This window comes from Micromys minutus (genome assembly GCF_963924665.1).
Source record: "Micromys minutus genome assembly, chromosome: 23".
Taxonomy (NCBI): Eukaryota; Metazoa; Chordata; class Mammalia; order Rodentia; family Muridae; genus Micromys; species Micromys minutus.
The window spans coordinates 16,711,559-16,726,258 of record NC_137958.1 but is presented as its reverse complement, the minus strand read 5'-3'; the positions used below and the strand labels follow the sequence as shown (position 1 = coordinate 16,726,258).

At 36.6% G+C, this 14,700-nt stretch overlaps 1 protein-coding gene across 1 annotated transcript in view; it reads left to right on the top strand.

Annotated features, from left to right (window-relative positions):
- Positions 1-238: 238 nt before the first annotated feature.
- The window catches only part of SEMA3C (semaphorin 3C), a 149,626-nt gene continuing 135,164 nt past the window's right edge, over positions 239-14,700 (top strand). Inside the window, exons 1-2 of the mRNA XM_080936134.1 lie at positions 239-447; positions 2,362-2,502. Of these exons, the coding sequence (XP_080792260.1) occupies positions 2,400-2,502 (103 nt within the window). The 5' untranslated portion in view covers positions 239-447; positions 2,362-2,399. The remainder of the gene's footprint in view (positions 448-2,361; positions 2,503-14,700) is intronic.

Genomic DNA, 14,700 nt, shown 5'->3' with positions numbered 1-14,700 from the left:
CAGCAGAGCCTTCCGGCGCCCAGGCCAGCCTGTGCTCCGCCCTCCGGCTCGCTGCCACCGGCGGCCAGGCGCTCCCTGGGTGGGGCGGCGGCCCGTGCAGATGCGGCGGGCCACGCGGGGCCGCTGCTGCAGCCGGCTGGGCGGTGCGCCCGGGCAGTCTCAGCCGCGCGCCGCGTCGCTGTAATCGGACACCGAGCGCTCGCCCCCGGCGCCCGGCCACTTGCCATTCACTCCGAGGTGCGGGGTTGAGCGACGTGGAGAAGGGCTCCGGGTGCCGCGGCTCTGCCGCCCGGGATTCTGCTACAAAGAAACTCGGCACCGGCCGCCAGGGATCCTACCCTCCGGACTCTCTAAGTCCTTAAAGGTCTTCTGGGGAAAGGACCTGGGGGACTAGGAATCAGAGCCCGGAACAAGTGGCTGACTACTCCTCGATCTTTTCCCACCTCGGTAAGCCGGACTCAGATGTTCAGTCTCACTCAGTCAGCGAAATAGAACTTTTCTGGGTCTGTGTACTGACTTTTTTATTTCCCCTTTGGTGTACTCAAGTCTGGGCATTTTCTTAGGAGTCCATGCGGCTCCTGAGAAAGGCGCTCCCGGAGGAGCTGAGTCTGCCTGAAGGTTGAGGCACCTGCCAAGAGTTGCTCCAGTGCCTTCTAAGGGAAAAAAAAAACAATTGGTGGAAGGGACTTAAAATAATTATATTCTTGTATTTGCTGATAACAGAGGACCAAGCACCAGCAGTCACTTACGTGTGTGAGTTAAAAAGGGACGAAGTTGTAAAGGACTTGGGTGGGGAGATGGTAGTCATAGCCTATCACTTAGGTGGGACTGAAACCAGGGTGTTCTGTTAGATAGATCTCGCATGTCATTTAGGCAGTATTCTTCGCAATTTATGGATCGTTTCTTCTTTAGGGGAGTCATATCAGATTATGTACCGGCAATAGTAATATAAAAAAATGTACATGTTTATAACTTGGCTAATAAACAGACTAAGGTTGGGCATATATTAATAGCATCCCATCATCGCCCCCCCCCCCAGTTTCAACTGTTAAGCCCACAGATCCCAGGAGTAAAATTCTAAGAGAAAGTCACCCATAAAAATAAATTTTCTTCTGAGTTAATTTAGGGATGACAGGGTGAAGAGGTTGTGGAAGCAGGAAGAAACTGTTTCGTTTGAAAATTACCAACACAAACATCTCTAGGGTTTCCTCCAGCTGTGTGGTAGAGGCATAGAGTTTCAGGGCAACCTCCTGCAGCAGATGGGCTACTAATGAGAGCAGGTTAGATTTTTCTTTGAGATTGCATGCTCGGTGTAATTGTCCTTTGCCTTCTGTGTCGGAGAAACGGTCTTTTCGATTGTGAACCGCATTTCCTGATTGAATGAGATCAATGATGTATTTTCAGTTTAAAAAGCCATATCACATAAGATATTCAATGATGGATTTCCAGATTAGATCTGCTTGTCATTTTACTGTATAACTACTCTAAATGAGAAGTGATCAGATTTCTTTCACAGTCCTGAATCACTGGGCATGATGTGGACAGTGGGGCTCATATAGGTTTTTTCTAACAGTACCTGGCCTCCCTTTATACTTAGACATTAGTTAATAGCTTGTATTCATTTATAGCTATGGTTTTCAAAGAAGAATATTGTCTCTTTTGATTCATGTTTCTTTGATTCATTGTTTGAAATTTTGATGGTGCACTCTCTGGTTAATTTATGTAAAATATGCCCTGGTGTGTATGAGGCTCCTGTGGATTACTCACCACGAGGTCACTGGTTTAAATTTGGCAGGAGTCCATGGTTACCTCATCTGCATCATTTAACCACTGCCTGGTCATCTGCATACATCGGCAGATAACTGGTTGAAGTGATTTACTAATCAGAGATGAAGCACAGGTAGATTTATGTCTAAAAACATTATTTCAGAGGCAATTAATTCAGAAGAGTTAATGACCATAGAATGGACGGCCACCTGTGAATAGGAGTGAGGACTCTACTGTACTTATTAGGGAGAGTAGGTTCCTTCTTCAATATTCTATCAGTATAATTGAATGAATGGGTTCTAGAGAGATGAGTTATTGGGATTCTATGAGGGGAGGGAACCAATTAAGTTTTTTCACTGATGCTTTGCTCTGCTTTGATGTCAGCACCATTTCTATGGGAAGATAAAATAATCATCTATTGCAAAGACTTCCAAACACAAATCACTCCAAATATTTCCATTTGAGAAGTAAAGTCACAGCACCTCCTACTGCTTGCTGACTGCAGACCTTCAGCTGCCCTTCTCAAAGCTGTTATCTCTGGTTTGCTAACATGTTAAAGGATATTTCCACAAATCTCTTATCTTTCCTTTAAAGGTATTTTCCCTTGGATATTAATTTCCAAATCAGAAGAAATGGCATTCCGGGCGATTTTTGTGCTGGTCGGAGTATTTATTTGTTCCGTTTGTGTCCAAGGATCACCCCAGCCCCAAGCAAGAGTTTATTTAACATTCGATGGTAAGAAATTTGATGAAAGTTACAAAACTGTTGTTGGAGCTCTTGGTTTTTTTCTTTCTTATCCAGATGAAAGCATCACATATGGAAGAGAATAGCATCTCATTATTTATTTCTCAAAACATTACCAGGATACTCTTCAAATGCCATGGATATTTATCATTGGTTAATGTTTGCAATGTAGGGAGTATTTATGAAAATGCCTGGAGTATTTGCTACAGTTTTCGCTCTTAAGTTTCATCTGGGTTAAATGTATATTCCAGGGAAATAATAAAGAGCTTAAAGTATAGCATCTTTTATGCCATCTGGTTGTGCTGGAATGCAGCCCCTCCTAGCCAAACTTTATGAGTAGAAAGGGCTACATGGGTTTAGTCCCTGTAATAGCTCCAGTTAAGTTCCAAGTATTAGCTTCAAAACTGGAGTTGTTCTAAAGCCTGGTGTTTTTCTTCCTATTTCTAAAGAATTTCCCATGGTTGGTATGTTTTTTCTAGTGAGGTGAAAATTACATAAAAATATTTGGGACAATGCCTTGATTATTATTGTATAAAATATTGTTTTTTTAAGCTTAGAAAAGTAATTTCGAATGCTTATTCATATAAAAAGCCATATGGTGCTTTGAGGGTGTGGCTACCAAATGTGTATATGAGGTTAATGTATACTGTTCACATTCATTCTAGATGGGTAGCTGGGTTAGTCACATACCTTTATTAACTAGACAGATAAAATATGACCTAGATGAGAAGCATCATCTTGCCTTCAGGACCATTTGTGTTTATGTTTTCAATTTTCACATGAACTCTGTCATTACATGTGCTTAGTTGCTTTTGATGAGGGTACTCTAAGGCCCTCACATAGAAATTACAGAAAGCACAGTGATTGACACACTCACCAGTTCTTCTTTTCCCCTTTATTTTTAAGTTCATAAGTACTCCCCCAAGGTCACCATGAGCACTGGAGAAGCCATATTTAGAGCTTATTGAGTGTGAGGCTCTAATTGCACCCTTAACCTTTGTGGCTGACGTTTCCCCTTAAAACCATAGTCATGCTGTTTAGATGTGAAGAACAGGGGCAACAATGGCTTCTTTGAAATCCTTCTACTTTTCTTGAAGCACAAAAGCATTTTGCAGTTGCTTGCACTTTGACTCTAAAGTTGAGATTATCGATATAGAATAAAAAAGAAAGGAAGAAGGGAAGGAGGAGAGGAAGGAAGAATAAAAAAGGGAAGAAAGAAAAAAAGAAAGAAAGAAAGAAAGAAGAAAGAAAGAAAGAAAGAAAGAAAGAAAGAAAGAAAGAAAGAAAGAAAGAAAGAAAGAAAGAAAACTTTAAGGAAAAGTATAATTCTCCATATTTTCCTTACTGTGGAAGGAGATGACAGGGCCGGGTAGACCAGATAACTAATGCTGCTCCCTTCTATGGTTTCAACGCTAACCTAGACTTTCTGTGTAAATGTATGCAACAAGTGATTAGCCCCTTTGGACACTTCACAAATATTACTTAAATAAATAAGTAAAATTTATGTTTTCCAGAAGAATTCTGTCTTTTAGGGAAAAATATCAATATTCTATAGGAGAGTGGTTGCTAGGCCATAGAGAGTGGAAGTTATTATGTTATTGGATGTCTAGTGTTTAAACAGTTTTAAATCGAAACAGATCCTCAAAGAATAGGTTGCCCTAATGTGGGAGTTATGTACACTATGACATGTAAAAACAATCAACCTATCAAAAATAGTTCCTGGAATTTGTTCATTTTAAGATTATCAGGACTCAACAGATAGAAAATCACATACCATGGGGCCATCTCTCTAAGTCCAATACTAATTGTAAAATATATGCCCACAAGAATAACCTAAACTAAATTCTTAATTCTTAAGATAATAATTTCAAATATTTCTATAATAAAGTAAATATTAATTAATGTTATAAAAATTTCATGAAAAAAAATTGTTAAAGTGTACAACTTTCAATATTTAATTTAAGATCATATTCTTGAGAGAGTTTATCACTTACCTAATTATCATGGATAAATTTCTTATTATTTCAGATTTCCATTACTTTATAGTAACATTATTCTATAATAATACAAAATAGGTAACAAAGATTCCTCCAAAAATTTTTATTCAGGTATTTTTGGAGACATTGCTTAACACTGTAGCTTATGTGGATTTGGAACCCATTGTGTAGACCAGTCTAGTCAGCAACTTTTGACAATTCTTCTGATGCAGCATTGTGGACATTTTAATTTTAGCCTTGATATACAAACACCAACTTTAAAATTTAACATCAAGGTATAAACTTTATATACAGGATTGTGGGGCATATAATCGCATATTTATTTAAAACAAATCTGTACTTTATTTTATATTTCAAATCTATGGCACTATTTTTGAACCTAAAATCTGAAATTTGAAGGCATTTGAGGAAACCCTTGTTGCATCAAAAAGAGTTATTCGTTTCACCTGTCTTATGTCTACAAGCCTTCCTTAGTACCTTGTTGCTCACTCCTTTGTAATCTTCTCCCTCCCTGAACCTGGGTCTCCTGTCTGTCTCTTCTTGTGAAAAACATTATTAAAAACTGTTCAGACTTGTCTTACTTTAAGTCCAAGTAAACACCACTGTGGATGTAAAGCTGTGTGAGAAAGAGCTACCTTCAGCATCCGCATTCCATCCTTTCATGCAGTGGATTGATGGAGTGATAACGGTTGTGGAACGGTGATTTACAGGCTGGCTCTCCATGTTGATCTAGTGAAGGGCAAAGAGATGGCTATCAGTCCTACCTGAAATGTATATCAGATGATAGTAATTAGTTATATTCCTGCTCGCTGAATCTTTCATATTATAAAACGGAGGCTTCTATTAGATTTTTTGTAAGTTTCACAATTCTTACTTTATCCCAAATATCTTTGAAACAAATAGAAAAGCTCTGATAGTGCTATTAGGACTGATTATCTTGTTGTCTTAAAAGCCAATAGATCTACAGATACAGATTTTATTGCTTTATTTATGTTGATACTTTTTATTCCCATCAAAAATGTTAGAATCTGTAAGGATTGTATGGAAGAGATGACTAACTGTGTTCAAGGAGGAGGGCCAGTATACTAGGCTAAGCCCTGTGCAAAGTCCTATCGTCTCCTCACAGGTATTTTACCATATATTATTTCAGGAAAATAATGTTCTGTGACTTGATAAACTGAATCAGCAATCCGTAAATATTTAAGAAATTGTTCCTATACTTCAGATAATGTTATCCATATTGAATTTATATAAAGTCCAAGTATTGTGGTAGAGTTTAAACATTATTTCTCTTTAAAATGAGATATACTGGTAAAAATAAAAGTTATTTAATACATTTCATTTTTATCTTTCCTTTGTCTGTAGGGCTTGTAGTAATGTTCTGTATGTCATTCCTGAGATCATCACTATGTATACCCATCAGGTCTTAGTTCATTTCTAAACTGATTTTAGCAATCTCTTTATATATGAAGTTTTTTTTTTTTTTCATTTTCCTTTGATTTTTCCACTAAGGTTTACTATGAAGTGTACTTGTATATTTAAAAAAGGATGGCACCATGCCATCCCACCTCCTACATACTCTCTGGCCCCAGCAATGATCTCTCCCCTCCCTGGCTAGCCCCATGGCAGGTGACTGCCATGCCAGCCTCGCACATCCTAGTTCTATGGTAATCTTCAAGCTTTCCAATACGTTACCTTTCTCTGGAACTCAGTTGACTTGCTTCCTGAAGGAAAATAGTACACAATCTTAGTTTAGAATCAACAGGAAGCAACAATCACTGGGTGCAGCAACTAGCATTCTAATTTATAAGCCATTCTAAGTAATAATCTCAGGTAGCAGATTCCCAACTATCTGCCACCTGAACTGTGGGCCTCCCCTATCTACATTTTGTCTCCATCAACTTTCCCATTCAAAAGTAAGCTTCTTTCTCCTTCCTTCCCTCTTCCTCTCTTTGACCCGGAAGTCCTGCATACTCTTCGGACAGGGATTGGTACCTTGGAATCTCTATGCATTAGGGGAAGGTCCTTCACAGAATGAACTACTTTTTCCCCTGTTGTTCAATGTGCTTTTCTGTTGGGAAATTCCTTGCATGGAAGCTCACCTAATGGAATTTTGTAAAATTTATTTAAACATTTTATAACAGAATTTGGTCTATATTGAAAATAATGAATATTTTGCTTATGAGGAAACACAAGTGGATCTATATGGTTAGTAATGTTTTTATAGACTTATTTATATTCATTTTCGATTGCTAGCAGAAGCAGGGAGACTCTTAAACAATGAAGTTGTATGTTTTCCCTTTATATTCTGTTGGGTTATGTGTCATGTCTTTTGTTTTCATTTTTAAACTTACATATTTTAAAGTACTGTGCTCCTTAATTGTTGAATATATTTGCATTACAAAATGTCTCTGATTAGTTCTGGTAAAAGTAGCACACACATTTTGATGTATGTGACATTTACCTTTGTATAGAGTAAAAATATATTAATGCATTTATAATTAAGTGAGGTATATTTGTTACACATTTTGTTCTTTAATAATGTGAAAATGTTAGGACATATATTAATAGACAGATATATGTATACATGTAACATATATATGCATATATATATATATATATATATATATATATATATATATATATATATGCACAGGAATACATTTGTCTATGGATATTTGCCCAACAGAATGAGATCTAAATTTACCTGTAATAAAAATTATCAAAGCTTAAACTCTTGATCTATAGCTCTGATTCTTTTTCAGAAATTCAGTTCACTCAAAGGTCTCCTTGTTATCTTTAATATTTTGAAATAAAATTTAAGCTTAGTTGTGGATTATAAGGTTCAAGTTTTGTTGTTGTTTTGTTTTGTTTTTTGAGGAAGTAATAATATCTGACAACATCTTCAAGAATATTATTTTAAAAATTCTTTTTTTAACACTTTTATTGGATATTTTATATATTTACATTTCAAATGTTCTCCCTTTTCCTCCTTGCCCATCCCTCCTCCTCCCTCCCCCTGCTTCCATGAAGATGCTCTTACTCCCACCTACTCTCTTTCACCTCATTGCCTTGGCATCCCCTACACTGGGGAAATGAGCCTTCACATGACCAAGAGTTTCACCTGGACAATAGAAAGAAAAATAGTAAATGTTATTAGCAACCCATAAGTTTTGGCTTTCTCATATTTTCTAGGTATGGTATATTAGGAAAGCTGTTTAATTTCCCTAACCCAGATGTTATCACCTGTAAGAGTGATAACACTCTTCTTTATGAGTGGTCTAATAATTAAATAAATTACGTATGCTCTTAAGTATGGCCTATGAAGTATATCTGTTTTACTATGGGAATGCATGTGTGAAAATTAGCCTTTGTAAACACCCCTAATTTTAAAATGTGGTCTTCATTTGTGCTCCAATGGCCTTTTTTCTCCTTGATCTGTAACAATGGTTCTCAACCTTCTTAAAGCTGCTACCCTATAATACAGTTCTGCATGTTGTTGTGACCCCTAACCACCACTCTAGAAACTGGAGTTCATCTTAATGAGTCTTGAATTAAAATAAGTTTTGGTATCTTTCTATTCTACACTACCTTAGCTATAATAACTTCCTTAAACTACAGGCATCTTGTAAAGTATTTGGCTACTTTACACCAGCTATAGATCCTACACAGAATGCAATAGATCCCTGCTGATCTGTCCCTCAGGTAGCATGTATGTAGTACAGAGTATTCAAGTACTTGCACAGGTACCTCTATGTTCATCCTGTGATACGTATATACTGATCAATATTTTGAAATACTACCAAGCCTGATCTGCAACCTTTTACCTTAAGAAGTCTTTATGTTCCAAATACTAAGCTTTCATATGAGTCTTTCTAGATTAATCCAAAAATTTCTTTTAATTGTTCTATTTATATCCATAGTAGACCTTTGATTCTGTAATTTTCCACTAGTAGAAAAGTATTATATATTCTTGCATCTAAGCTCTTGATTTGATTCCATACATGTCAGCATCTCTAGAAATATTTAGACTTTTATATACTCATTGCCTCCAAACTATTTGCTCTTTATAAGATTTTTATTTTAAAAAATCTCTTTTATTGTGATGATCTGAGACTCAATGAGAAAGCAAAGTCCCTGCTTTACTGTTCTGAATGTCGTGGCACAGTACATGAATCGGAATGCTCTATAGTGGTTGACAGTGACAGGGAGCCTCAAGAAGAAGAGAATGTGAGATTGCTTCTGCTCTCTGACATCATGATAATATCAATTATATGTAGGAAAATTGTCCATAAAAATGATTAAATTTCCATATATATATATATATATATATATGTAAAACCTCATATATATATATATATATATATATATATATATATATATATATATATCAGAAGATAGACATATATATGTATGGTTTTAAAGTTTTAGATCTTCTTTCATATCAAATATTAATAAATTGAAATTCAGAAATATTTGTCCTTTGGAATGCTTTTAGTATAAAGAAATTAAAAGGGATCCAGCCATAGTTTCTCACTGTGGTATAGCATTGGGTATAATGAATTTTATGTGAGTTCATGGAAACATGTACTAACTGTTACCAAAATAACAAACTTTAAGTAGGTATGTTTTTCCACTCAGTGACAGCTGAGATTATCGAGCTGGCTCATCAGAGACAATCTGCTACCAACGATATCATTATGCTTAATGATGGCCCATTCTTCTATTCTGAGTACTCTCAAGGACTACCTGGTGATACTCTGCCTTGAAAAACTTATGAAAGGAAAATGAATAATTTACTCATGTGGAAGTTTTGTCTCTTCTAAATTCATGGAAATTATCAAGTGCTACCTAAAACATAATACTAAGTGCTGAGGTGTCACTTTTGTTGACTGTATTCTTATGTCAAGAAAATAATATCTTGAACAAAATAGTGTGAGACTAGGGTGGTCTAAAAAAGCCATGGAAGTCACTTAGTCTGACAGTCCTCTCATTCAGTAGGCTGAAGTTTAGCTTTGTTTACATTTGCTTTTGGCTTAAAATTCATAACTATCAAGGTAGTCATAAAAATAATGATTGGTAGAGACGCTCACTATATGAATCTGCAATTCATTGTTGGCCATAGCTCACTAGAATAGCAGACATGTTACTGGAAGATTGCTTTTTAACCGTTAGCTACAGATTATATCGTGTGAACGTGGGAAGAAAGTGACACTCCTCAATTGAAACTCCCTGAGGATTTCCTGTTTTATAATTTCCTTGCTAATACTGACCAATCTTCCAGCTAAATCATAAGTTTCATCACTAGATACACAATGCACAGAGGTGACTGAAGGTGAGTTCAGAGTTTGGAAACAGGAGCATCAAGGGTAGGGATGAATGTTGACTCGGCCCCTTGCTTTACCCTTCACCTTGACTTCTCTTTTGCCTTTTTCCACTGCAGAATATTCAGTAATAAGCTGTGAAAGCCCCCAGGCCATGGGTAGTATGCAAATGAGAGAATTTCATTCTGGATTAAAAAAGAGAAAAACCTCTTTTATCCTGTACTATCTGCCTCGTTTGACAAGCACCTTAGTTAATTAAGCAACACATAAAAGGACCCCAGAGAATTAGTGAGCCACATGCAAAGCTCAGGAATTGTTATTGCATAATAAACTGAAAATAATGAATTAGTTTTTCAGGAACTCTGCTAACATTGACATTAGCAGGCACAGTTGTAGAAAACAGATTGTCTTGTTGTTACCCCAAGAGATAAAAAAAAGAAAAGCTGGTTGTTCCTGGTGTCTCCACTAATTTGGAGAATGCTCATTGTGGATGCAATACATCTTCAACATTTTTAGTTCTCAGGAGTGCAGGGTACTGTGGTGCCTTTGTAGTCTGCTGCCAGTGGCCTAAGTGCCATTTAAGGATCTTGCTCCCCTGCATTTTTTAATGAACCCAAACTCAACAAGGGGCCCAGTATAAATAAAAGGTACTTAACTTTCTTCTGTGACAAAGCTACTGATAAATGCAAATGTGGGTCAGATGTTACTAAAACAGAAGACTTGGGAGGGTAACACTAGAATTTACTGTAAAACAGCACGTTGAAAATAATTAAAGCATGAGAGAAGAATACAGGAAACACAGCTTTTCCTGTATACCACCATAGGAGTCTGGCAGGCTCACATAGAGCCAAATCTCATTCATAAGCTTGGATTTAGGAGGAGGCATTTTGGTTCAGGAATTGCAAAGGATGAATTAAAAAGTATTAAAATAGAAATAATTACTATGATATGCTACTTATATATTGTCCAAAATACTTAAAATGAATTTCGAAATCTGTATATTACTCTGAAATGATTATTTTTATTCTTGGGCATTTTCCTCAGATTCTATTAAATTTTGTTCTGATACCAAAATGTGAGGTTCTGATATTATGCCAGTATAAAAAGATACAGTGTCTCGAAGGGATGCAGAGGGAATATCTCAGACCAGAGAGGTAGAATTTTCTTTTTCTCTTCTTAGTTGTGAATTTTTTGTCTTCTATGTTTATGAAAATGTTTAGTAATTTGTATTTATTTTATAGGAACTATCATTAAAAGTATTTTAATGATTGCAGAAAGTAGTCTAAATAGTTAGTGGTACTTCATATAACTCTAATAACAGTAGGTGAAGCAGTATTTCTAACCTCATAATACAGATGGGAAAATTAGGTAGCTGATTTGATATCCTAGGGTTACAAAGGGAACATATGAAATTAGAAGCCATCACGTTAGATTGGAGAGCTCTAAAATGCTGGAACCGTTTCTACCAAACACTTGTAGAATTCGGTCCAGGACCTACTAAAAATCAAAGTTAATTAAGATAGCATTCATAAAACGCACTCCTTCCCATTACATCAGAGGATAACACAGTTGACTGTGGAGTCCAAAAGGTGGAGTGGCATTGAGAACCTCTGGATAGGAAGAAGCAAAATACCATGCAATGAGAGCAAAGTGCTCCAGTGCTCTACACAGCACCGAGGGTAGACTTAGCTCACAATTGCCTGTTTTCTGATTCATAAAGAACTAGATTTGAAGCACTTCAATACAAAGACCTGATGGGCCAGTGGTACTGTTCAGTGTAATGCATGCGCCAAAAGCCCTGAGTTTAATTGGTAGCACCATGTCAAATGACCCTTCACTCAGGAACTACTGACATCTGTAGAACTAATTGCTGCTTGAAGTAATGGATACATTTCTCATCATTGCATATAATAAGCATAAGCAAGCACTGAACTATCACTCATGATATGGATGTACTCCATAAACATGTACAATAATTTCTGTAAATCAAAGAATTTTAAAGTAAGCGGGAAGCCAGAAAAGAAGAGAGCAGAAGTGTTTTGCTGTTCCTTGAAAAACTGAGGTGGAGAGGGTGATTGGGAGAGGGTGCACCTTTGTGGAGACAAGTAGAGGGGGAGGAGAATGGGAACCAGGCAGGAGGGGATAACATTTGAAATGTAAATACAGAGAGTATCAAATAAAATACTTTTATAAAAAAGGAATGGAAAATCACCATGAGGAAACTGAGAATTCTTCCCCAGAACATAGATGTTTCTTTGCTGCTCAGGTAAAAGTACTCTTGGGGAAAACATATCTTTTACTGTCTCATCATTTGTCTTTGACAATGACCAAGGTCTATTTCATAGGGTCATGAATTCTATGCTTTTTCTTAAATAAGTAATGATTCACATGTTCTTCTCCATTGCCTACATAGCACAGAACTCACTCATTTTTCCACTTCCTCAACATCTTTCATTTGAAAGGAGCCCTAAGAACACTCTCTGTTTGCTTTTCATTCCACGATTACAAACAAATATGATTCCCAAGAGCCCTAGGATAGGATGCTTCACTTTGCTGAGAAGAACCCAACACTCCTTTGCTCTTTGCATTTGGTATGTGGATTAGGGTTGCTTCAATTGTCAAAGAGAACACATTACAAAGTAATAAAGAGAGGTGAGGCTGTTGCTAGCACAGAGGACCAGCTGTCAATTAAGGTCCTGGACAAGCAGAGCCTAGGGCTTAGCTATGTGCTATTTTAGGTCAGGGAGCAATGTGCTGAGCTGTAAAAAAGGCAAGTCTTCTCTTCTCATCCAAGGGGTGGTTCTCCTCAGCCATCATTTCAAGCCTCCCTTCTTATCCAGTAGGAATTTACAGCCTTGAAGAAGTCAAGGTTAACGCATTAATTCTGCAGAGTGCATTCTGCCTTTTGAAGATTCCCTGTTATCTCTTCTGTTACAGAATTTCTCAGCACAGAGGCCCTAAGAGACTGAGTCATTGCTCACCTCCCACAGCTTGATGGCAGCTCTGAGAGTTAGAGGCTAGGAAAGCTTAAGAAGAAGATGAATCATGAGCAGAACATGTGTCAAACCAGAGACACTCTACAAATCAAAGCACTAAACCCAAAGAAATGTCAGGTCGTGAATATCAATATTAACAAACGGAACTCATGATATTTTCTCTAAAGCATACACAACACTTAGCTTTCACAAACCTTAATTTTTAATTAGCCTTAATTACCTTACATTTTTAATTGGATTTTGATTTTTATAATATTTTAAGGCAACTGCCTAGCAGATTTTTAATCTTACAAATCTAATTAATTTATTTACATTACTAAAATCAAAGCCAGAGTTTCATTTGACTAGACAAGCATTCTACAACTGACCCATATACCCTATACCCAGGTCAGTAAGAGATTGCAAATAATTTTGTATTACAAATATAGTTCTCCTAAAGAGGGCCCAAAGAACTGAGACAAATTTATCATATTCATTACATTTTTAAAAAGAATAATCATTTCTTTATATAAGATGTCTTTTTAAAACGATTTGATTTTTGAGATAACAATATAATTGCACCATTTTTCTATTTTCTTCCCTCCTAGTCTCTCCCACATCCCTCTCCTTGCTCTTTTTCACATTAATGGCCTTCTTTTTGTTAAGTATTGTGACACCCCTAAACACTCATATACATGTACAGTCCTAATTTCTTAAGTACAACATGTTCATTCTGTGTAATATCATGAAGACTGCAACCTTACACATGCTAATTATTCATATTTCTATCCTGTGATTTGTGGAAATTAATTAGAATGCTTCTCTTGTCTTTCCAATGTTGCTGCTCTTGTAATCAGGTTAATTTGATGTGGTCCATGCATTAAAATTCAGGTTTCCCATTACCAGTTTTTAGATGATCCTTCCTACATATTAAATGCATCTTCTGTACTGATTTGCAGTGATGCCAGTAAAATGCTAAGTATTATGAACTAACAGTTGAAGTGCTTGATATCAAAAATATAAAATGAATACCTCATTTGTCACTTGAGTATGTCAGTTTTGTATAACACAGTGCCAGAGTTCCTTCTGGTAGAAAAAGATCAAAGAAAGTAAAAGGCTATGATCTTACAGAAGACAATATCTACTATCTAAGAGCAGTACAGAATGTTGACCTATCAAAACGAAATTGTGATTCAGTGTCAAACTAGCCCTGCTAACAAAGCTTATTTCATTGCACATCTTTTTAGGATCAAAACTTTAATGTCTAAAAAAGCAAATGGGTCTTGGAGAACGGGTCTGTATCATTACTCAAATGATACAGTTTAGAGGAAGAGTCTGGGGAAAATGCATCTTATTTTAACACCCAGGAACACACTGTTGATATGGGAGCTGGCTTACTCGGTAAAGACACTGGCTGTCAAGACTGACACTCAATCGCTTGAACCTCAATGACAGAAGAAGAGAAGCTGCTCCCACAAGATAGCATTTGACCTCCACATTCAGTGCTCTCCCAGAGGCACGTGCGTGCCTCTGTGTGCTCTCTCTGTCCGTCTCTATCTCTGTCTTCCTCTCTGTCTCTTTCCCCATCTCTCACATACACACACATCTATGCTATTTAAAATGTTTATAGAAAATAACACTCTGTTGAAAATAAGTAGTAGAACAAATGTTCACAACTAAAACACTAATTACAGTAATCCTAAGGAAGAAAATGATGTAAATTATTCTTTAACTTAAAAGGAATTATTGGAAGATTTAATTTGTGCCATTGGGTTACCAGAGATATCACCATTCTCTGAACACCGTCATTATTTATGTGTATCTAAAAGTTGTAGAATAAGAATAGAAAGAAATTGGAGTCTCATTATCATTTTACAGGAATGTAAGTTTGAA